The 24,180-nt window shown below is 41.8% G+C and overlaps 1 protein-coding gene across 3 annotated transcripts; it reads left to right on the forward strand.

Annotated features, from left to right (window-relative positions):
• The first annotated feature begins 830 nt into the window (after positions 1-830).
• LOC103354777 (serine/threonine-protein phosphatase 2A 55 kDa regulatory subunit B gamma isoform) lies at positions 831-22,578 on the forward strand. Of its 3 annotated transcripts, none has more exons than XM_008278310.1 (9): positions 831-906; positions 10,817-10,914; positions 11,283-11,448; positions 12,716-12,828; positions 13,505-13,682; positions 14,500-14,664; positions 16,273-16,442; positions 20,007-20,098; positions 22,240-22,578. In XM_008278310.1, the coding sequence occupies exons 1-9, from the start codon at positions 831-833 to the stop codon at positions 22,532-22,534; spliced, it is 1,353 nt and encodes a 450-aa protein (XP_008276532.1). In that variant the 3' UTR covers positions 22,535-22,578. The 3 variants fall into 3 exon arrangements, with proteins under 3 accessions (XP_008276532.1, XP_008276530.1, XP_008276533.1); XM_008278308.1 differs by lacking the exon at positions 831-906 and adding an exon at positions 4,153-4,234; XM_008278311.1 differs by lacking the exon at positions 831-906 and adding an exon at positions 4,153-4,234 and having other exon boundaries at positions 11,307-11,448.
• The last annotated feature ends 1,602 nt before the right edge of the window (positions 22,579-24,180 follow it).

Below are 24,180 nucleotides of genomic sequence, written 5' to 3' on the forward strand. Positions count from 1 at the left end.
CTCTCACTCTGCCTTTCATACATACGCCAGAGCAAAGACTGCAGCAGAACACAGGGCCGGTAGGATTTTCCTTCTCATACTAGAACAGCCGGGAAACCAGAGAGACAGTTCCCCGCTGAGTAGCAGAGAGACGATTTTCATGGAGAGTCCACTGAGGAGTACCTGATCCGCGAGCTGCTGACTGTGTAGGTGAGTGTGTGTGTCTGTTTATCCCACTGTATATGTGTGTCCATGCGTGTGAGTTCACTGCAGAAGCAGCAGCACTGCAGATACACCGACCAGGGGCTCTGCTCATCCCTCTCTCCCCTCCCCCCACTCTCCTCCTCCTCATCTCCTCTTCTTCTCCTGGAGCATCCATTGACAAGCAGGGACTTCACCCATTTCTGAGAGCGCAGTGCTGTGTGTGCTGCGTGTGTCTGTGAGAGAGTGGAATTGGTCCGGCCACACCTGGACTCAGCAACTGCAGTGTGGACGCTTGATTTTTCTCGCTGTGTGCTCTTGTGAGGCACAAATCAAGCCCACCGATTGCAGTTTGTGAACTGTTTTCTAATATTCCTCCTTCTGCAGGTTCGCATCTGGCTCTCAGAGGCACTTGTGTGGACTCCTAGACGCACCCATCCCTCCTTCGGGACTGCCCCACTCCCTCCCTACCTGCCCCTCATCGTTCATTTAAGGGAAAGGATGCCCGGCTGTGCGCCCCTGTGCTGAGGAGGCGTCAGCGGGCAGCAGTATGGGCGCTGTGCTGGCTGGCATCCCCACCACCCCCTCCACCACCAATCTGCCACCACCACGCTGCCCCACCAAGACGGGCGCTCCCCCCAGCCCCGCTGATGGGCGAAGACACTGACGCCACCCCAACGCTCAACCACCGCGGCTTCCTCCCCGACCACAACTATGTGACTGAAGGTAAGGAGAGGACAGAGGAAGCTGTGTGTGTGTCTCCAGTGTGTGTTTTAAGTGTTACCCCATGTGAGTGTACATCTATGTGTTGAATGTTATGAGAGTATATGTGTGTATGCGAGTCTGTCAGACCTAACAAGCTCAGGACGGCTTCCTAATCTTCTATAAGCTCCGCGTTGAGAAGTGTTCAGACAGAGCCACAGACAGGGCAACAAGAACTAGGAAGCCAAACACTCTCCTCTCTGCAAAATTATACCATATCAGACAAGTTTCCCTCTCCTCCTTCCCTATCATACTGTTCTTTTTCCTCTTGTTTGTGCTTTTGTAGCCACTTTTTTACCTTGTGTAACAGCTATTTTGTTACACTGCAGGGAAGAATTGATCCTGCCTGTGTCTGAATGTGTGTTTGTATGTCTCAGTTTGTGTTTGTCACTCAGAATCAGACAAGGAGAATATGTTTTTGGCTGTAAAATATATGTGTGATTTGTCAGAAACTTCCATCACATTGTTGTTTACTTATTGCACTGCATGCCATCTCTCACATCATACGAGAGTCACGCTCATGTTCTGTCTGTTGCTCCCCCTCTTCTATATAACAGGTGCAGGTGTCAAATTAAATAGATAGTGTATCAGGTCTCAGGTGGGGGAAATATTGAAAAACCCAGCAGCACACAACTGCCGAGCAAACCGCTGAATTCCTTCGGTTTGTTTCGTAAAACAGATGGATTATAACCCTGGATCACTAATCGCAGTAACGCCTGCACACTGCACACAATCTTACCTGCACACTGGCGTCCCTGTCTGCCCTCCTGCCTCGTCTGTTTCTTACACTCAGCTCATTGTTCGGCACGCCTCTTAGACCAGAACAGCGGATTATCATTTGGGGGTCATGAGCACGTTGCAAGCTTATTTGTGATCCTCGTATCACAGCAGAAAGGGAATTATGCTTCCTGTGTCTGCGCTGTAACGTAATTTCCCTCACGCAGAAGCACATACTGTTGTCAGGGGAGACCCATAGTGCTGCCTGTTGATTATGTAAACGCTTGTGTGTACATTCAACGCATTATATTGAAGGCTGTCTCTGTGCGTGCCTTTGTTTGTGCGAGTATGCCTGCCTTGTTTCCTCTTATACAGTAATACAGCGTTTCCATGAGCAATATGTGTCTTTGCCCACTTTCTGAAAATGAATTTGATGAGTGAGTGGCAAAAAAAAATCATCATTGTTAACATCCATCACCACCCATCTATTATTGCCATAGAAACAGTCAGTGATGATAAACATGCAGCTTTTCATGCTTGGCCAGTATGATTGACAGGTTGTCTCCACCCACCAATAATGGCAGTATTAATTATTCCACACGTCTCTGGCAGACACAGACATTATTCAGGATGAATTGCTGATGAGCTCGCGCCAAGGTGGACACAGCACTGAACAGCATTGGTCTGAAAAGAGCTGTGCAGCAACACTGACAGCCCGGATGCAGAAGAATGTAGACGGACGTGCTCTAAAAATCAATCTCGCAGGAGTTCCCCTGATGACCAGCAAATGTTATTTTCCCGTCACAAATAAACAAAATTTTTCATTACCTGCCTCGTCTTCTACATGCACTCCAACCCCCCTCCACCTTTCCTCCATGTTCAACCCCATCCCCCGTCCTCCTCCCCATTTCCATCCCCCACTGATCTCCCCCTCTCTCTTTCCCCATCGGTCCTCTAATGCAACTCACAGCATTGCCCGGTGCTGAAGTGGCGCATCTGCCAAACAATTATCCAACAGTGCTCTAAAGGCTGCTCAAACACAATGTGCTTCTGTATGTGTGTGAGAAGGACAGAGGGTGGTGGAGACAGACAGGGAGAGGTGGTACACGTGATTTTACGCTTGGGTGTAGTTTGTTCTCTCCCGTGTGTCTCTCATCTTTCTTTATTTTTCGCCTCTGTTGCATTCATATTCACGTGTGTGTCTTTGTACAAATAGTCTGCGTCTTTTTGTTTGCTCAAGTTTGTGTATATATGTATGGGTGTGCGTCTGCAAGCATTTTGTGTGCGTATATGTGTGTGTGTGTGTGTGTGTGCATACATAACAGTGTGTCTGTAGATCTTCCCCTGGGGATTCCCCTGCCCTTTAACTCCTACAGGGAAGGGACGCTTAACCTCCCACTACCTTACTGCCCTCCCTCCTTTCCCTTCATCTCTTACTCCCCCCCCTGCCCCTCCTCTCACTTCTTTTGCCTTCCAAAATATCTCCCTCTGCTACAGCCTCACCTCCAGCTGGTGTAGCATTGGGTTCAAGGATGGATGTGGAGATAATACCAAATTCTAAATTTTGACATTTTTGGAAGTTTTGTGAATAAATTATTTATGAAGTATAACATTTCATAAATAATGCACAGATACCAAACCTGTTATTTTTCTGTATCATATATCAATGTGTCTGTCATTACTGCTGTTGAGTGAAAACTGTCTGATTTCAAGGGACCAGAAAGAAACAACCTGGATTGATATGTTTTTGGCAGAATCCTCCTGGCTTTGTAAATGTTTCATAATCCAAAGTGGTTGGGGAATTTGTCAGTGTAGTGAGAAGCTTACAATCCTGACACAGGTCCAGAAACTGAAAAGACAAAAATATTATTTGAAACTATGAACATAAAACTAGAAAAATAACCACACTGAACACTTTTAAATCTTTGAATCATTTAGTAACTTGTACTTGGCAGATTTCATTGAGTTCCATGTATGTGATTAAGGATTTATTACGTAACAGATTAATCAGATTAATCCACACTTCTTCCTTTGTTCTCTACCTTGTGGCATACAGCAAGCACTATTAGGATCACCTGCAAAACCTAATTTAATAGAAGAAACCAAACAAGACAGACTCTGTCCCATTAGGTGTCTATCTCTGTTCATCCTTCATGTCTTGCAAGCCTTTCCCACCAAACCCAACATGTGAATATCTCATGTTACATAGATATATTGTGATCATGAATACACCACCAGTAGAATTTCTTTGGTGAGTACTCATGACCGAATGTGGAGATGAAGTAACAGTCCCTACCCTTGACCCCACCCCCTACCTCCCCTTGCCCGGTCCTCCTTCCTGCCTTCCTTCCTAACCCTTTGCCTCCCTGTTGCTCTCCTCCCTCCCTTCCCTTCCGTCCATCCTTGCTCCTCTTGCAGGGCTGCTCCTGGCTATAGCCTGAAGAGCTCCGCCCATCCTGTCCACCCCTCTCCACCCTGGAGTCCTCCCCCAGGATGTTGAGCCCCATCCAGGTCCTGTGCTCCGACATCACTACCCTTTCTCTGGAGCCTGAGCCGTTTGCCTCTTACACTGAAGGTGTGTGCTCTATCCTCTTCTATCCCAAAGGTCGTATCTATGTCACACAGTTGCGCCACATGACCCCAAGGCGAGAGTTTATGTGTGTGCACCTGTGTGGGAGTGGTTGCATGTTGGAGTGTGTGTGATCAGGAGAAATGTGTGTTACTAAGCGTGTGTGAGCAGTTTGAGTAAGGTGAAATCTCACATAAGTCTGAGTGTTATAAATATCTTAAACATCCCTTTGTCTCTGTCTGTCTGCCTCATTCTTTTTGTGTGTCTCTATTTTTGTGCCTGCCTCTTTATTTTTAACCCAGTCTGCCTGCTTCAATATGGATGGGTGTGTATGTGTGATTGATTTCTTTAAATAGTTTAACCAGATGACACCCTGTCTCCTTCAAAGCAGAGCTATCTTATTTCTATTTTTATTTAATATTGAGGAAAGCACATGCAGACACCCACACTAATGCATATGAACATACAAGCTCTAAAGACATACACATATATCTGCGCAGACATCCACACATGCAGTGCTACAACTGAGGACTTTTTCATCCTCAAATCATGTGCCAATTATTTTTTCAATTTACCCATTAACTGTGTGACGAAATAATGGGGGAAAATGGGTTAGGGTTAGGTTTTGAAAATCTGTCTCGATAGGGTTATTTTCTATGTTTTGTTCTGAAAATTACTTAATAGTGCAAAAAAATATGACTACATTTGACTAATCTGCTTCATCAACTCTCCATATATAGCTTGTGAGAGAAGGACAGCTAAAAAGGGCAAATGTCCTTTAAATGAGGGATTATGTTTCAACATTTATGAGGCGTCGACACATAATCTCAGTTTTCAATATCACCGGGGTTAGACTGGGAGTAAACTAGCTAAGCCCCTAATCTTTTTTTTACGCTACAGTCTCACAAATCTGGTGGAATTGATTTTTATCAAAAGCGACATTGCAGATTTGAGAATTCACGCTTTTAGAAGAGGTTTTTGCAACTAGGTATAGCAGGATTACAGGTGTATTCCACATGCGCTAAAGCTGGCTTGATTTGTGATTCTAATTGTTTGTGTCTATAACCATTAGGCTCACACCAGCTCTGCTCCATTGTGCCGATGTGTTTGGAGAAATCGCAGCTTCCCTGCTGTGCTGGGCTTAAATCACTCCTCTCCACACATGTGCACCTCTAACACAAACACATGCACCAGTTTGGGGTTTTTTTCCCAGATAACTCCAAAACTGCAGGACAGGGATCAATTTAACGTCTCCCTCCGGCAGTCTCTCCCCCTCCCCTCGCCTCCTTCGCTCCCTCCTCTCCCTCCAACCGGTTTATTTCTCTACAGGGTAATTGAGTACACACACTTGTGCACACGCACACAGGAAATGCTGGGTGCTTGAGCTACAGCAAGCACACACACTCACCAACACACACAGATCTCCTGCTGAGTGGTGGCTTGTCCTTGCTTTTAAGGAGTGTGTGTTTTTGGCTCAGCTTTAATGGTCTGTGTTTACCCAGTCCAAAGATATCTATAATTGGGACTGTAGGACGTCTGCTCCCTTCTCTGTCCCTATAGAAACCTTAACAAAAAAAATAAGGAATTCCCCCTCCCTGTGCCTTTGCCACCACCCTCATATATTTCATAAGCCTCCTCTCCTCTTCTCTGTAATGCTGCCTTACCTAATTTTGTAGCCTTAATGTGCATAATACATTTATATTATCATTAATATTTTCATTATACAGTATATTACTTAACTCACAATAGCCTCAGTTAATCATTTACTTTTTTTCTTTATAAAACCTCAGTTCTTCACTTTACTTGCTACAAATTCTTGCGATTTAAAAGCTGGAATTGTCTTTGTTATTTATATCATATCAATTATCTCAATTATTGCAGAATTTTCTGACTGACTAATTAATAGACTGATCACCTCCGCTCTGTCAGTTATTTTTATTACTAGTGGTGCCATCTACAAAAGAAAATGACAACATTTCAAATTTACTTGTTTTGTTCAAACAACATCCACATTTTATTTTTTTTTACAATGATATAAAACACAGGAGAACATTTTTGCAAAACAAACTACTTAACTTAGACACAGTAAATGACTAACCAAAGTTGAGTCATTTTCTGGTTGGGGTTCGATTGTGTTGGGTTGTGATTGCCACAAGGTGCTTTTTTTAACATGTCATTGAGTTCATTCATGTTTGTGTGTTGTTTTGTGTTGATCTGTACTGTATGTGTGGGCGCATGCACTTGCAGTCACAGTGTGTTCCCTCAGCTTCTGCAGTGTGGCAATGAGTCAGACAAGCCTGCTGATGCTAATGGACTGTCTGTGGGAGACAGATACAGCTAGCTTGCTATATTGTAACACGCACGCATCTTCATCATAAGACAATGACTTACAGTTTGACAATGCAACGCGTGCACATTCATATTGCACAGTGCGCTGGACAGTGGCGCCTTTTGGAGGCCAACCACAGCACTCACGATGAGGCTTGTTCCCGCAGCAGTTCTTTGTATTGTTAGTGGTTTATTTTTCTGTAGTGTTCTAATAAGGAGAGTGAAAGAGACAGATGGGTGTGAGTTTTTTGTGTGTGTGTGAGCACGAGAGAAACACAAAGATAAAGGGGGTGGAGGTTGAGAAGAGAAAGAGGATGAGACAGGAGAGTGTGTGCTCCATATTTTATTCAGCTATGGTGTGTGCCGCTCCTGTGGTTTTGCTTAGCTTAGCTCTTTCTCTGTGTGACTTGACTGGAGACACGATTGGTTGTAAGTGTTCAGACGCTCACTCAGAGCATGAAGCGCACGCGTTTTCCCTGTTGTGCACATGTGTGTTTGTGAGTTTTACTGGATGCATAGGGGTCTGTGTGTGTGTGCACGTGTTAGTCATCTGTATATCCTCAATTAGGACCCCAACGTCTGACCCGTCTCCTGGTATTAATTGAACAACATTTGTTAGTGGACAAAACTGCAGCAGCATAATCATTTTACCGCGCTCCTTCTTCCTGCGAGGATTGGATTGATGAGTCCCACTTCCTCCTTCACCAGACTTCCATATACGGCTAACCGTTACGAGTACGGCTGCTACTGGTTGGCTCGGCACGTTACCATGGCAACCCCTACTCACCGGAGGACCCCTCTACCGCCTCCGCCCCGGCGCCTTTTCCCTCCACCTTCCTTTCCTATCCTTCCCATTCTTCCACCACCAGCATCACCACCACTATGTTACCGCTAACATACAGCCAGGCAGGCTGAGTGCTGTGGGGGAGGGATGAGAGAGGAAGGGAGCTGAATGTGCATAGACAAGCAAGAAGAAAATGAAAGAGTGAAATGGGGCAAAAGAGAGAGATTGGGGGAGAAGCGATGAGAGATGACAGCAGAGCATGTGGGGGGAGAAGGATCAAGAGAAGAGGAGATAGCATAAAATAGAGAGAAGAAATTGAAATTGAATAATATAAAAGATATAAGATAAAGATACTGCACCACCTGAGAGAGCAAGAAATGTGAGAAACTCAACGAAACATGAGAAACGAAATTGTAATAACCAGTGGATAGGTGACAATCACGGAGAAAGAGGTAACCAGTAAGACAGGAACAAGGTGAACAAGGTTGTGTTGGTGCAGAGATTGAAGAGCAGTCCCTGCCTCCCCTCATCATAAAGTCTCTCTCTCTCAAGGCCACCACAGAATAGCAAGGCTTTGAATCACTCTGACTCTCAATAAATACACTCTCCACGCTCTATTTTTATTACAGCGAAAGCTTATTGAGAGCCATGTTGTTTTTTTTTCGATCAAAACCGAGCACAGCGGATTTTTAAAGCTAGTCTATGATATTTTTGAAGATATTATTTGACTATTTGTTGGTGCAGTGGCAGATTTGATCTTTTGCTGCACAAAAATATCTGAGGCAGAACTGCTCTGGAGGCTACAGCACTGAGCTAGTCAAAATATATCTTCTTAATATGCCTGTGTGTTGTATTTTTTTTCTAGTTGTAAATAAAATGCCAGGAGAAACCAGTGGGAGCACGATTACCTAAATGTTATTTGAAAATAACTGTAGGGCTGAATGATTTTTGGGGAAAATGTCCAGTTGTAATTTTTCCAACAGATATTGCAATTGCGATTTGCAATATAATTCTTTAAAGTAAAGCTTCAGTTCAGAATTGACTCCGTAATAGTTTTTAACTATATGATAGAGCGTTACCACATGATACTATCAGAAGCATTACAGTCACATAAGGAGAATGGCACAAATTTGTTGAACCATTGACACAACAGTTGAAACCCTGGGATGTGCTGCAAAGTGTATATCCTATTTTGTGGCTTTTGTGATTTGGTAATTGCATTGTTGAGTCCTAAACGACAATAGTTTTGGAATCAGGGAGCATAGGTTTAAATGGTCAGCAGTTAGTATTCTGTCAGAATTGTCCAGTTTTTATGTTTCTTGTCTTCTTAAGGCTGACTCATTGTCTATACAAGGTTAGCAAACCTGGAAGTTGGACAAGTTATATGCAAACATTTTTATCTCCGGTGTTTTAGATGCTTTTATGATCACATCTGCAACATCTGGTCTCGAGCAAAAATTGTGTTTTTTTGCAAAATGCTGCTGCAGCAGAACACAGTTCCTACAGTAGCTTAGACAGTTGAAGTGGACGGTGTTCTAACCCAGTCAAACTATGATGTGTGCAACCAAAGAACTTAGTGACTTTCAAGATGATGGAAAGACAGCTTCTTGTAGACGGAGTTAGGTAAGAATATAACCTGTGTAGCTACAGCCATCGGCCATTGGCCACCTTTTGCATAGCGTAGACAAAAGACGCAAACAGCTAGCCAAGCTGTATGTAAAGTAAATAAAAAAACAGCCTAGCAGCACCTCTCGGGCTCTCTAATCAAGACTTTCTGTGTTTTTTGTTTATTCTTTACAAAATCAAAAGAGGAAAAATGTGTAGATTTCTGGGAAAGAACATGCTGGAAATATATTGTGTCAGTAACTTTATGGAGCTGGAGCTGGAGCTGGTTGCCTAACCTTCTGGCTCAATAACAAGACTGTGGGAAGCCAAGAACTTTTCCTTTAAAGTAACTTCATTAGCAGTGAGCTAATTTAGTCAATCTTGAAGAAAGATGCAAATTCAGCATCTGCTCCTTATGAAGTGAACACTCTGTCATGTTGACAGGAGGCATGTGAAGACAACAATGTATGGAATCAGTTTGATAAACTTAAGAATCTGTGCAGTTGTTTTAACTGTGGCTGATTTTGACCATTTTGAAGATTATTCATTGATTGCCTCTGCAATCAGCTTCACCAGCAACTGTCTGTCCTTAGCACAGTCTTTGTGTTTACAAGTTTGCAGAGCACAACTAAAGTCAACACTCAGTTCAATTCTGTCCATAAACAGACTTGATTGTTTTGGATTTTTATTTCATTTTGGTCAAATAAATTAAGCCTAAAGTGTTGGCATTTTAAAAAATTCATCCATTCGCGACCATGCAATTAATAATTTTGCAGGAAAACCTAGCTTAGCCAGAGTAGTTTGTTTCAATATAAGAGTCTGAGACCTAATATTACTTGATATGGCCTTAAACCAGGTTAGCTACATCCCTACAAGCAAAACCTTATTGTTGAAGCTCTGTCTGTAATCACTTCAAAAGAGGTTTAACCACTGATACTGTTTTTTGGGGGGGTTTTTTGGCCTGTTGAGCAGTTTTGTCTTTAAATAGTTATTTACAACTAAATCTTCAATCTGCTGCACAAAGGGGTAGGTGAAAGGAGGATAAGAAGACAGAAGGACAGGAAGCAGATTACATGCAACATTAAACCAGATTCAGGCCTCCAATGTAACGCTCACACAGCCTTTGTTATAGAGCACAACTGAGTGCTTGCAGGAGGTACCACTGAAAGCACTCGCTCAGTACAGTAAATGCTAAGTGGTTAATAATGTACTCACTCCCCATATTACTGTGTTGTAATTTTGTCAGATTGTGTTGATGTTTAGGGACACAGAGCTTGTGATGTGGAATTTGTCGCAGATATACAAATTAATATAGAAAAAAAACAATATTTGACTGATGTTTAGTCACTAATTCAGACACACAGGTGTAAATGCTCTTCAGATACTATGGCGCTTGTAGAGTACACATTTATCCCTGCACATGATGAACTCAAGTGACACTAATCTTGTGCGTCATTGTCTATGTGTCATCGTCGAACACGGATAACACCTGTGCCTGCTGTGAAACAGCTGTGTGTGCGTGTATCTTTGATTTTCTGCATGTTTTGATGGACTGATATGTTCTCTATAATGTGCATTCTCTCTTAAAGCTCAGGCACAGTTGCATAGTCTTTGTGTTAGTGATCAAATATTGTTTTACTCCACACATTAATTTGCATATTCTAATCCACTTACATGTTAATGTATCGACTGTTTGTTTGGTTTGATAATTTAGAGTCAGATAAACATTATGTAGATGAATGATGATGTGGGGTCAATTAGCTAATGGCTACCCTCTTTCTCTTTCTGCCATCTCTCCTCTCATACATCTCTCCCTCTCTCTCTGTCCTCTTGCTTTCTCCTTCTTTATCTTGATGTGTTGCTCTTCCCAGCTGATATCATCTCTACTGTTGAGTTCAACCACACAGGAGAGCTCCTGGCCACAGGGGACAAAGGAGGCCGTGTGGTCATTTTTCAGAGGGAACCTGAGGTAGACACACACACACACACACACACACACACACACACACACACACACAGACGTTCACATACTTATACAGTACACTCAAATAATTTTTCATTCCAGCTGTGGGAGTAGTGATGAATGCACTCTGTTCCCCTCCAGCTACACTCTAGATTGGTTGATAAATAGTTTATGCCCCTGCTGTGTCAGAGTGTATCATTCTAGCAGTTCAGAGTTCATGCCATGCTGTTTCTTCACATGATCAAGGTTAAGGTGACTGAATCAGGTCTAGAATGTTACATTCCACTGTGACCGTACAACATGCACCAGTGCATGTTTTCCCCCTCACACTTTCACATACTTTTTATTTCATTTTTCTTGTTTTCTTTCTGCAGAGCAAGACTGAGCCATTCTCCCAGGGAGAGTACAATGTCTACAGCACCTTTCAGAGCCATGAGCCCGAATTCGACTACCTTAAGAGTCTGGAGATTGAGGAGAAGATCAATAAGATCAGATGGCTGCCTCAGCAGAACGCTGCACATTTCCTCCTCTCCACCAATGGTGAGAGACTCCCACATGCTTACACATCTTAGAAGAGCCTGGAAGCTGTGAAAGTAGTGATGTGATTGACTGATAGTTTGGGGAACACACTTTACATGAACCTGTTTAAATGTTTTTAAAAGGGATTATTTTTAGCTAACACGTCTGAGATATTGTTGTTTCTCCCTTAACCTTTTCCATTTAGGATGTACTGGCCATATTTTTAAAAACATGAATGACCACTTTTAAAGGTCGCTGTGTGTGACACACTCGTCTGTTCAAAGCTCTCCAAATTGTTAAGATGGAGAGGCCTTCTAAAGCTATGATGGCTAAAATGGATGTGGCATTGTTGGGGTCTTTTCTATGGCATTGCTAATGGTAGTGTTCCACTACAGAACTAGTGAATATGATCAATTAGCATCTACTGACTCAAGTGTTAAACACTCTCTATTTACAGTTTTGATTAGGTGGCAGTAAAATAGTATGTTTATATATTTTTTTAACTATACAAGTTCCTTTTCCAACAAGGCTAAGGTTGTTAATTTTTGCATTACAATTGTGAAACTATCACTGATTGAATTTGACTGTGTTTTCTCAAGCATGTTTGTGTGAGCAAAGGGCATTGTGTAATTAAGACCTTTATTTGAGTTTCTTAAGTTAGAGGCAGATTTTCTCTTGGCTAAGTAGAGAGGAGTTGCTGCTTGTGCTGCATTTCTGTAGTGCATTAGGATCTGCGATTGTCTTGCTTGGCAGAGAGTTCCCATTTTACAGTTTACATTCAGAGTTTTATGGCTATATTGGAAGATCTATAGATTTACCCTGAGAGCCCTGTCATTGATTTCTTTAAGTACTATATTATTTATAATTGAAGGTATAAAAAATGGAAGACCTGCTTCAGCAGTTGGGTAATAACGCTGCCGAGATGCTTGCTGTCATTTTTTCAGTATAATACAGAGCTGCCTTTCAAGTCTGACAGTCTGAAGTGTGGTGGATTAGATTGTCTTTTATGTCATTGCTGCTGGGTTTATTGAATGGATTTTTTTGCTAAAATCCTAAAACAGCTTATTTGAAGGTTTTAGGCTTTTAGCTCAACCAGCTAGAGATGAAATCCTATATTTAGTTTGCTCTGATTGTTTTAATCACATCTAATCTGAGATCCAATCTGATCTGATCTTCAGATATATTCCTAACCTTAAAGCGTTTCAACAAGCAACTTTTATTCAGTAGTTACACTTTCACATTACGTTTGTTCTTATCAGATTTGTTAATGGCCCTGTCTGTTTCCCAGATAAGACCATTAAGTTGTGGAAGGTGAGTGAAAGAGATAAACGGCCAGAGGGATACAACCTGAAGGATGAGGAGGGTCGCATCAAGGACATCTCCACAGTCACCTCCCTACAGGTATCTATCTATCTATCTATCTATCTATCTATCTATCTATCTATCTATCTATCTATCTATCTATCTATCTATCTATCTAATACACAGGTTGGGCAGTAAAACTGGGTCAGTGGGTACAGATGTGTTTGCATGTGCAAAAATGGGTCACTGGAACAAGTTACATGCGAGTATGTGTGTGTGTGTGGGGGTGGTGAAATCCTCTGTTTCCAGCTACACAGAGCAGCAGCACAACATCTGCACACAATCTAAATTAGTCAAAGTGTTTCTATTAACAGGTAAATCTTAACTCATAGTGTGTCCCTGTGTGTGTATGTGCTCATACAGTATGTTTGTCTTTGTGGAGCTCTGAGAACATGCATTTATATGGTACCTTATGTAAAATGTTTTTAAAATGTAAACATATATCGACAAAGATTTTATGAAAATATGATTCTGAAAATGCAGCAAATGAGCTTTAAGTCAAACTTGAATTGCCTCTTGATCTTGCCATCAAGCAGGGACATTTGGGTTCTAGCAGTTATGTATTATTGATGTCAAAGGAAGTAATGCATTAAATATTCATTTATGACACAATAAAATTATTTCAATTTAATCTACTCTCTGCATCTTCACCATCTGTCTTCTCCTAAGCAGTTACAAGGGATGTTAAACTACTCTTGCTTTTGGCTTTTCCCAGGTGCCAGTGTTGAAGCCCATGGACCTGATGGTGGAGGTCAGCCCTCGGCGAGTATTTGCCAATGCCCACACCTACCATGTCAACTCCATCTCCGTCAACTCTGACTATGAGACCTACATGTCAGCTGATGACCTGAGGATCAACCTCTGGCATCTGGACATCACTGACCGCAGCTTCAGTATCCTTTGTGGGTTGTTGTGCATAGTGATCAGAGGAGATTAAGACTAACATCTGCATATGCATTCATGCTGATTTGAGCGTGAACACAGGCTCAAACACAGGAAAGGCAAAAGCAGGAATAGATTTATTAAAGCACAAGGACACCGATAATTAATGCATACATTAACACATGGATGCTTCTACATGCTGGATAATCAGTTCCTGCCCACACACACATAACAAACTCCTACATTGCAAATCCCACTTTGTTGTTTAAAGAAATGCACAAAGACACACTGTGCTGGGGGAGGGGAATATTATTCTTGAGGAGTGAAAATGTATCTTAATGAATAATTCAGAGGCTGCATAAATATTTCAGCCTCTTTCTGAGGTCTAATCCAGCTCAATAGGACACAGTACAGTCACAATCCTGACCCAGACAGGATTTATAATATTACAATTTATCTGAATATGGAATTAGTTTTCTCCCAACAATTCCCTCAAGATATATTTATATTGGTTTGCTTTATTCCTGCTGTAAATTATTTGCATTGTGTTGGCTTTGTATACATTTACATACACTTATGGTTTTATTTTGCATGTAGATTACGGGCCTGTGTGGGCTTCCACATGGATTAAAACATAGTGTAATTAGTTTTAAATTGAGTCAGATAGTGATTAAAATTGATAGAAGGATGAATGTGTAAATAATTAATGAATATCTGCAGTACACACACGGTATGGTGGCGATCATGCCAAGTAGCGGCTGATATAAACTGCAGGGCCTGAGAAGCTGACTCTTTGTTGTTTCCCTGAGCGATGCCGCTTTCTATCAGACATTGTGGATATCAAACCAGCCAACATGGAGGATCTGACAGAGGTGATCACAGCGGCGGAGTTTCACCCCCACCACTGTAACTTGTTTGTCTATAGCAGCAGCAAAGGCACCCTGCGCCTCTGTGACATGAGAGAAGCAGCCCTCTGCGACAAGCACTCCAAATGTGAGTAAACCTGCTGAGAGGCAGAATGGAGATATAAATGTTCTGTTTTGTAACTGTAGTCTATCTCGCGGAGGATCTTAAGAGGATCAAAATGTCTTTTTCTGGTAGTTTTGCATGTTTTATCAGAAAAATTACATTTTGCTGAATAGAAGTTTGACAGCATACTTGTAAGTTTTAAGAAGAATGTCCTAACCTTTACAGGCAGCCATAAGTTTCAAAATAAATCACTCATTGCTTTAGATTCTACCAGCACATTTCGAACCACACTAGCAGCATGGCTTCAGGAGTGGCAATATTGTGCTGTTGATTGATTCACCACTTTCATCTCAACTGAAATATCCTGAAAACTACAGAATGAAATATTCATGTTTCCCAGAGGTTAACTCCTAGCAACTTTGGACATCATATGATTTTTCCTCCAGTGCCTCCATGAGGTTCACATTTGTGGTTTTGATGAAATGTCTTGACAACTTCTGGATGGATTGTCATAAAATTGGCTACACACATTTATGCTCCCTTCAGAATAGATTGTAATGGTTTTGGTGATGCCCAGACTTTTCATTTGTCACCATCATCAGGTGAAAACTTCATTTTGTCCAACATCTTGGTTTATTACCAAACACCTGCAAAACCACATTCCGTTAGCCTCATCTGTACATTACGTTTACTTCTAATTGCTAAATGCGAACAGGATAACTAAAATGGTGAACATTGTGCCTGATAAATATCGTCATGTTAGCATTGTCATTGTGATTATGTCAGCATGGTGATGTGAGCATTTGGCTCGAAGCACTATTGTGCCCACTGAGAGCCTCACAGAGCTGCTAACATGGCCGCAGATTGTCTTGTTAAAAACCTACTTGCGTGAAAATCACTTTGCAGAGACTTGCTTGAGGTACCTAATCCATCACAGTGGATCATTATTATTAGTTCTCTCCGTTTATGTGTCATTTTCTCATTAAGAACACACACTGTCTAGACAGTACACACTGAGTGTAGTAGTCACATCTGTAAAACCTCATAAATGCTTAGTTACTGAGTGATCTGAAATCTAAAGTCTGAGAAGTTTGGTTTCCCCACAATGCACTTTTTCCTTTTTGGACTCGTAATAGCATTTCTTAGCACCTCAGGTCTGTTCTTCCATTAATATAGAAAAGGGCCAGTTTCTTCATAAATCAGCTGTTCTTAAGGGGCAACAGTACAATTCATGGTACAATTTTTCTTGTATTTTAGATCCATGGCCTCCAACCTTTCTTTTCTTTTTTTCCCACTCTTTGTTCCTGTTGAAATGTTTTCCATTTGATTTACAGCTTTGACCATGAGTCACTAGTGCAGTGTTGCTGCACAAGCTGTGCTCAAGAAGCAGCTATTGCTTTCATGTTTGTCTGTTATATTCACTTTTAGATGAATTTTAATTGATCTCTTTGACATTGGCTGATGTTTATACACAGAATATTCCCACAGTGACACTTGCACAAGAAGAAACTGAAATTATTTGTTTGGTATCACTTTCCCAACATATATATCTGTGTTTCTGCCTTGTATTTGGTTTAACAGTACTCACCTTTGTCTCCCTCTCTCTCCTTTTATCTTTCCCACCCCCTCCAGTATTCGAGGAGCCAGAGGATCCCAGCGCTCGATCCTTCTTCTCTGAGATCATCTCCTCTGTGTCTGACGTCAAGTTCAGCCACAGCGGCCGCTACCTGCTCACCAGAGACTACCTGACTGCAAAAGTCTGGGACCTCAACATGGAGAGCAAGCCCCTGGAGACGTACCAGGTGGGTGACTGAAAATGCATGAAAAACATGAGGCAGTGTTAAGAAACACCAGAGGGAATATTGCCTATCATACCAGTTAGTATAATGAGATTTCTGTATTCCAAGGAGGACATTTGGACAAAGTGAACTGATTAATAGTTAAGCTGGCCAAAAAATGGGAATCCACTCATGTCCACAGAGTCAGGCATCACTGGAGATCACAGCTGGTTCAGTGTTAGCTGCTTTGATAACTACAAATACACTATGCTGTGGTCTTTGCAGTCACCAGATCTCCACCCAGATAAACACATTCGGACCGATCTGTGTTATACTCTCCACTACCATCAAAACTACGTAAAGTTTTTTCCTCCACTGTGTTCATCATTGCAGTCCAGTAGGACAATCTATTCCAAACAGCTCTGTACTTGCTCTTGTGGCTTGTGGTGACCCAGTGCCTTACTAAAACACTTACCGGAGCTTTCAGCAACAAATCAAGCTATACATTAGAAATGCTTGTGTTAAACGCTCACTTCCTCGATGTAAGTGAAATCACAGTTGTGTTGTACAAACTGCTGAGTGACTAACTGTCTCTTTACTGAAAGAAGGCATTGTCATCCTAGAAAATATGCATGACTAGAGACAGAAATGAATCATGGACAGAAGGGTGCCTCTCACAATCACAGTGCTTACTGATGATTAGATTTTCCCAAAACCTTTTAAGGATAATTGAATTGATTACAGGCCAGAGAATGCACTTCTCTTCATAAGACCCTCACTGAGGCCAAAGTTTTTAACTTTGGACGACAACAACCTCTAAATATTTGTGTGTTCCGACAAATGCAAAAGTTGATTATCAATATGCTATGCATGTTTAGGATAGAGGGTCTTAACATGCTGTTTAAAACGTACACATACAACAGTAAGTACTAAGCTGAGAAAATAACTTCTCTTCTGTTTGTGCATGCTATCTTTCACAACCTCATTTATCTCTTGTGTCATTTATAAATGCGTACAATAGGTCACACCGGCTTCTGTTTATGCATGTATTTGCAGTAGAAATATTTCTCAACTCTTTAATTCAATATGTGTTCAGTATTCAAGCCTCGGGCGTGTGGGTGAACATGTGTGTTTGTGTGTGTGTGTCTGCCTGACGTGTGAGGTCCTATGAGGCAGCCAGGAGTGGGAGGCTAAGACGCACTGGAGCTATTTATAGGCCGCCGAGCCTCCACTCATAGAGTAAAGCGGGAAGGAGGGATACCTTACACAGTGCCTGACACCTAGATCTGCAATGCAGCATGGAGAGAGAGAGAGAGAGAGAGAGAGAGAGAGAGAAGGAAGGGAGAAGGAGGGAGGAGAGGGGTGAGGGTTTGGGAGGGATTGTGAGGATAGCGTGATGAGAGCAGGAGAGACGAAGGAGGAGAGGGTAAACGATAAGATGAGAGTGAGGGATGGCAGAGGTTGCAGTTTACATTGGCAAGAAAAGGAAAGTAAACCCTTTGGAATTATCTGCATTAATGTATGAATTTATCTTCATCCATGTTACAGTTATGGACAGTTATTTTAACTAATAAATCACAAATTATTGTGTTGTTCTTGTCCGTACTTAAAACATCATTCAAACATTCCGAGTGTAAGTTGGAAAACGTATGTGAATCTTAAGGCTGATGAAATGAACAAAAGCTAACCAGAGTCAGTATTTAACAAACCTGTAGTCTAGTGAACAAACAAGAATGGAGTTGTGGGTTAGAGCCACGTTGACTTATAAAAAACTCCTCAACATTTTGAGCTTGCTGTTAATAAGAATCATCTGCTGATGGGATTGTGTGTAGCTAAAAAGAGATCTCAGACCACTTAGGATCAAGCTTCGCTGATGTGCATTAGGATGGAAAGTACCAAATTGTCTATAAATGGAGATGATTTAGTTACTGTGGCTGCTCTCTGTAAAAGTGGGCACCCAACTAAAATTACTCCACAAGCACAACACAGAATGCTTGACAGTATTAGGAATGTGTTTGGTGAACTGATAAAACTACGACTGAATTGTTTCGGAGGAACATACAGCACGATGTGGCATAAAACAGGACACTACACATCAACATGAAAACATCATCCCAGACCTGGTATAATACAGCAGATGGAGCATTTGGGGCTGCTTTGCTGCCTCCAAACCTGGACAGCTTGCAAACATTGATGGGAAAATGAATTCCCAAATGTAATAGAATATAAGCTGGCTGATACAGCAAGACAGTGGGCCTAAACACAGAGATAAAACTACTACAGAATCACTTCTGTATGAAGAAAATTCCCCTATATGAGTGGCCCAGTCAGTCAAGAGAGCCATTTCCACACATAGCTCAAAAATGTGACTGAACTGAAGCAGGTCTGTAAGGAATGATACACTAATATTATTCCTGAATGCTGTGAAGACCAAAAGCCACCAGAAACACTTGTTCGAGGTTACTGCAAGCAAAGGATCAGTTATTTATTCAAAGAGTATTGTTTTAACAAGCACTGTGAATGTTTATAAATGGATGTGTTCAGTAAAGACAAGAAAGATTATCATTGTTTGTGTCTTATTATCATGAGCATGTTGTGTTTATTTACACATCGATGAAGATCAAACGACATTTAATGCCCCATTAATGCAGAAAACCAGCTCATTCCAAATAGCTTGCATACAGTATTTTTTTCTTGCCACTGTATGTTGGTAAATAGATTAAACTGTATGAGGCTGGGGAGAAAAAGGATATCAGGGCTAAACTGCTCTTTTTCCGTGCATGTACTCTCTTATTCCTCCTGGAACATGAAAAATATGCACAGATTCATGAGCGATGAGGCACTGTACACGAAATCAGAGATCATGTGTGCTGGAAAAAAACAAAAAAAAAGACTGTATATTCAGCTCCAGCTGACAGTGTATCATTTCACCCCCATGCAGAAAGACCCATAGGGGAAAACAAAAATGTCACCGGGTTTGATGTACAACCATGAGACGACCTCAGCTTGACCGTTCATTGATTGTAAGGCGGCTGTTGACTGCTGACTTTATGCAGAATGCGAAAACCAGGGGCTTAATGCGGAGCACTGTGGCTGGAGGAAGGTGTAGATTTCAACCCCTTGCATCACCGAGCAGACACAGTGCTGACAGAGGCAGGTTGAATGAAAGCACGAGGGAGAAGAGTTATTAGTCAGTGAATATGTGCGTGCGTTCATATGTGTGCCTCTATTATCATGCCCTTGGTGGATGTGATAATAGAGAGCGGGATGTTAATGGATTTAGCGAAATGGAAAAGGAGTTTAGATTAAAATGTACTCTTGGCCCTCGTATTGCTGAGGGCTGGTGTTGTGTCTTATTAGTGTTGCCTTCGGGGAGGTTTGTGTTACAGCTTGCCCACATTTAATGCGTTTAGTCTCTGCTGAGTTTAGAATGTGTGTGCCTGTGTCTTCTGCTCACTCTTCTATTTATAGTTTACGCTACAGAGTCAATACCTGAGAGTCAAGCATCTGTGTGTTGGACTCATTTTTAATCATTTCTCTGTGTGTGTGTGTGTGTGTGTGTGTGTGTGTATGTATGTATTCCTCCAGGTTCATGATTACCTCCGCAGCAAGTTGTGTTCCCTTTACGAGAACGACTGCATCTTTGACAAGTTTGAGTGCGCATGGAACGGCTCAGACAGGTACGTGATGTGTCTGGATGTGTTTTGTCTCAGTGTTTCTGTGCTTCTGTACTTATTGTATGAAAACGAAGTGTCCTGAGGATACGTGGAAACTGGTCCCTATGTATATTCTTTATGGGGCTGCTGATTGAAAATAAATGGGTCAGGGTTTTCTGTTCAATCAAATACTCAACATAGAGGTATTTTGTTATACAGTCGTGACTCGATAATCCGACACTAAATGTAAAACCTTCTTTTATGTCTGATAACAAGGCTGTCGAATTGTTAAGACGGAGGTCAAGATACAAGGAGTGCTTGATGCTTGAAGGGAAATTTGTTGTTAATTATTGTTCATAATTGTTATAATAACTAGTAGGACTGGTCCAAACAGCACCTTCTGGTCTCTGGATATTCAGATATTAATGATGAATATCCCAATATTTAGTGCGGTCAGGGCGGACACTTCCACCCAAGGGAGTGCTCCGACGGGATGGAAGTGGCCGGAACGCACAGGCAGTACTTGGCTGCTGATGCTAGTTTAGTTAGTGGTCACAGTAGTTCTGTTTGCACCATTGGTGGTGGCGGCGGCGCCACCATCCATGTTTACTTCCGTAAACACTGAGCACGCTCTCTGCGTGTGACGTCGTTGTGTCCTTTTCTGCAAATGCGGGACACTTTTGGGTCGTATGAAGTTCACACAGGAGCATACAAGTCACATTTAATTGGAAATGTGAACGAACTTGCAAAAAATCGTATTTCACAAAAAAATCCGAATTGAGCATCAATCTGTTGGATTGTTAAGTCAGACAATACATCGTTATCCTTATTTGTGAAATAAAATGTCATGTCGGAATCGGAATCCAAGGCTGTTGGTATGTTAAGGCTATTTTTAATGGGTTCCATTCATTTTTCCTAAAAACCTGTCGGATAGCAAGGTTTTCGTATCGTTAAGGGTTGAATTATTGAGTCACGACTGTAGTTTAATGTTCTCTTTATCCTACAGGACTTAGTTCTTTTGAAAGCATAGCTTGACTTCAGTGCATTTTTGTTTATTAACCAGAGAAGCTATTGCTGGTCCACCTTTTTTGTCTTAACAGCTGTTTGATGGATTGCTATGAAATAGTGTTTAGAGATTCATTATCCTGAGAGGATGGCTCCTAATAACTTTCACACATCAATACGAAACACATACAAAACCACCAACCTCAACCTCATGAGCAAATGTTAACATTCTAAAAATCTGAAATTGGGGAATCCTGGAAACTTTGTCTGCTAAACACCATCATGTTAACATGCTATGTTGAGCATGTTAGCATTTAGCACAGCCTTGTTGTCTTGTTGTGAAGTTGCTTTTGAGTTTTTTTTACCTAATTTTTCAGTGTTGTTTGCGCAAATGTTATTTTAATCACCTCTTCAGAGATATCTCAAAACCTGTGCACTTAAAACTGAAACTATTTGCATGACGATATATGACTCGAAAAGAAAAAAACACCTTTTTGTAATTTGGGTGAACATATGCCTTAAATGTAGGACTTTAGCTTGTAAAGTTATTATGAAATTACTACAGTCAGCAAATAGTTTGAATCACTGGTTGTAGACTTTAGTTATAAAGCTGCCATTTTTGCTGCGCATTTTACGTGGCTTTCTACTTCCCTTCTGCTATCTACATGTTATTGTTTTAAAATCCCCACAGCTATGGGAAATAACATCAGCCACAAAGCTAGCAACCTACACATGAAAAAGGCAAGCTTTGCTAAGGTTTTAAGTCATGCAATAAGGCAGCCCTTCTTGTGTTTTCATGAATTAACTATTTTTACAACAGTGCTTGCCTCCCTGCATGCAAATGGTCCAGCAAAACATTTTCCCTGACACTATTTTGCAGGGGCACTGTTGCTGCATCCTGGGCTTAGCACCACCCAAGATGATTGTGATTGGTTCAAAGAAATACAAAAAAAATGCACAATGATGATAAGGTGCAGCCAGACCATTCTTCAAGGTTGAGAGAGCACAGTGGAGAATGGTCCGGCTATGCAAGACTAGACAACAAATGTCCTCCCAACACTTACATCCATTAACTATACCGGCTGATCCTTTACAACACAGAAAAGAGAATTAAAAATACCTAGTCCATAGTAACTGGATCTCTCCTCCTGTCTGTCCAGTGTGATTATGACCGGAGCCTACAACAACTTCTTCCGAATGTTTGACCGCAACACCAAACGCGACGTGACCCTGGAGGCATCAAGAGAGAGCAGCAAACCCAGAGCTGTCCTGAAGCCGCGAAGGGTGTGCGCCGCCGGAGGAAAGCGCCGGAAGGATGATATCAGTGTGGACAGCCTGGACTTCACCAAGAAGATCCTCCATACAGCCTGGCACCCGACTGAGAACATCATCGCCATCGCTGCCACCAACAACCTGTACATCTTCCAGGACAAACTCAACTCTGAGATGCATTAATGAATGGATGTCAGCGGTGGATACAAATGAGTTTACACCCGAACACACAACTATGCCAGAATGTCCACATTACCAGACACTCTCTCACACACCCGGGAAGATGCCTAAACACACAACCCCCAACACAGTTAGAACGCATACACAAATCTAGGTCTACAGTTTCACACACTCCTTCACCCCCTCCTCAGCCTCCCAGAACTGAAAGGACCTAGACAGGGCTAGGAAGGGAACAGGCTGGATTACGCAATGGATTATGGATTGCAAAATTGTCCGAACTGTGGATTTCCTGATTGTTAGCTTCTGGATTGTGCTTGATGGTGTGTTGATTGCTACAGCTCAGCTTCTTAGGGGATCAACCCTCTACAGACTGGAGAGACGTTTACATGTTTGTCTTTTTTTTGTTTGTTTGTTTGTTTTATTATTATTATTCAGGCTCTTTTGCTTTCTCCACCTCCTCCTCCTCTTCCTCCTCCTCCTCCTCTCTTCTCTGTATTTGTGTGCTCGAGCAAAGCCTATTCTTATCCCTTGCCCACTGTTTTGTGTAACAAAACCCTTTGTGGTTGTCTACCAGCGGCACTGATGAGAAATGGGGCATTTATATAACTGGCTGTTTGTTTGATTTCAGATAAGCGATCCCACTTCTGTTTTTGTAACTTCTTGTTAAATGATGTTGATGATGATGGTAATTATGATGACGAAGAAGACAACGTAAAATGATATGTGCGTTGTGCAAGGATGAACTTGGGACCCTCCCCTAAACCCAAGTGCACCGGACGCCTCTATGCTCTCGCTGATTCAGGAGAGACGACCAACAACTGGGCTGCGTTCAGCGAGGTGAAGCATTTAAAGTCCTGCAGATAGAAGCAGAATTTAATAGATTATTACACTATGGCCTAACATGAGGACACACACTCATACCTGCTCCACACAGTGCGTTTCAGTGATTAATGTTTTCTCTGCTGAAACAGACCTAGACTACTCTGATTGTGGTTCCTGCTTCTGGTCTGGGGCTGTGTTGTGTGCTACTTTGACATTACTCAGATCAAGCAAAAATTGAAAAAAATTGAAAAAATAAAAAATAAATAATTACAACAATCAAGCAAAAAGATGCTGCATGTCAAACAGATTTAGCCTAGGTGTTTATAAATTGACTGACTGACTGACTTGGCTGCCTTCTTAACCGTTTAGACCCAGCTGTACAAAGGCTTCAGGGGCCCCGGGGCTCCTTGCAGCACAAGTAACCATAGATGACCGAGCTCTCCTACCTTTATTTGTGTCTTCGGACACTGAAGCATGTTTACCAGTGTTCGGTTCATACACCTACACGTACATTTTGAATGAAGCCGTCCACGAATCAGTTTCTACTCATTGAAACTGAGAACCAAGAAGAATGGGGAATGTTTCTGATTAATGTTGTACTCTAAAAGAAAAAGAAAAAATCAAAGGGCCTAAATGGTGTCTGTATATATCAGCTCTGTTTTTGACATGTATGAGTTTTTTTTTTTCTTTTTTTTTTAAAACCACCATAAACGGACTGAGGACTCGATCATCTGTATTGATGATTTCCTCCAGAGCTACAGCAGAGAGATGGTACTTTAATCTCTCCAGCCTTCCTCACTGATTACTTTGCTGATGCGCAGAAGCTT

Source organism: Stegastes partitus, unplaced genomic scaffold (assembly GCF_000690725.1).
Source record: "Stegastes partitus isolate 25-593 unplaced genomic scaffold, Stegastes_partitus-1.0.2 Scaffold120, whole genome shotgun sequence".
NCBI classification, from domain to species: Eukaryota; Metazoa; Chordata; class Actinopteri; family Pomacentridae; genus Stegastes; species Stegastes partitus.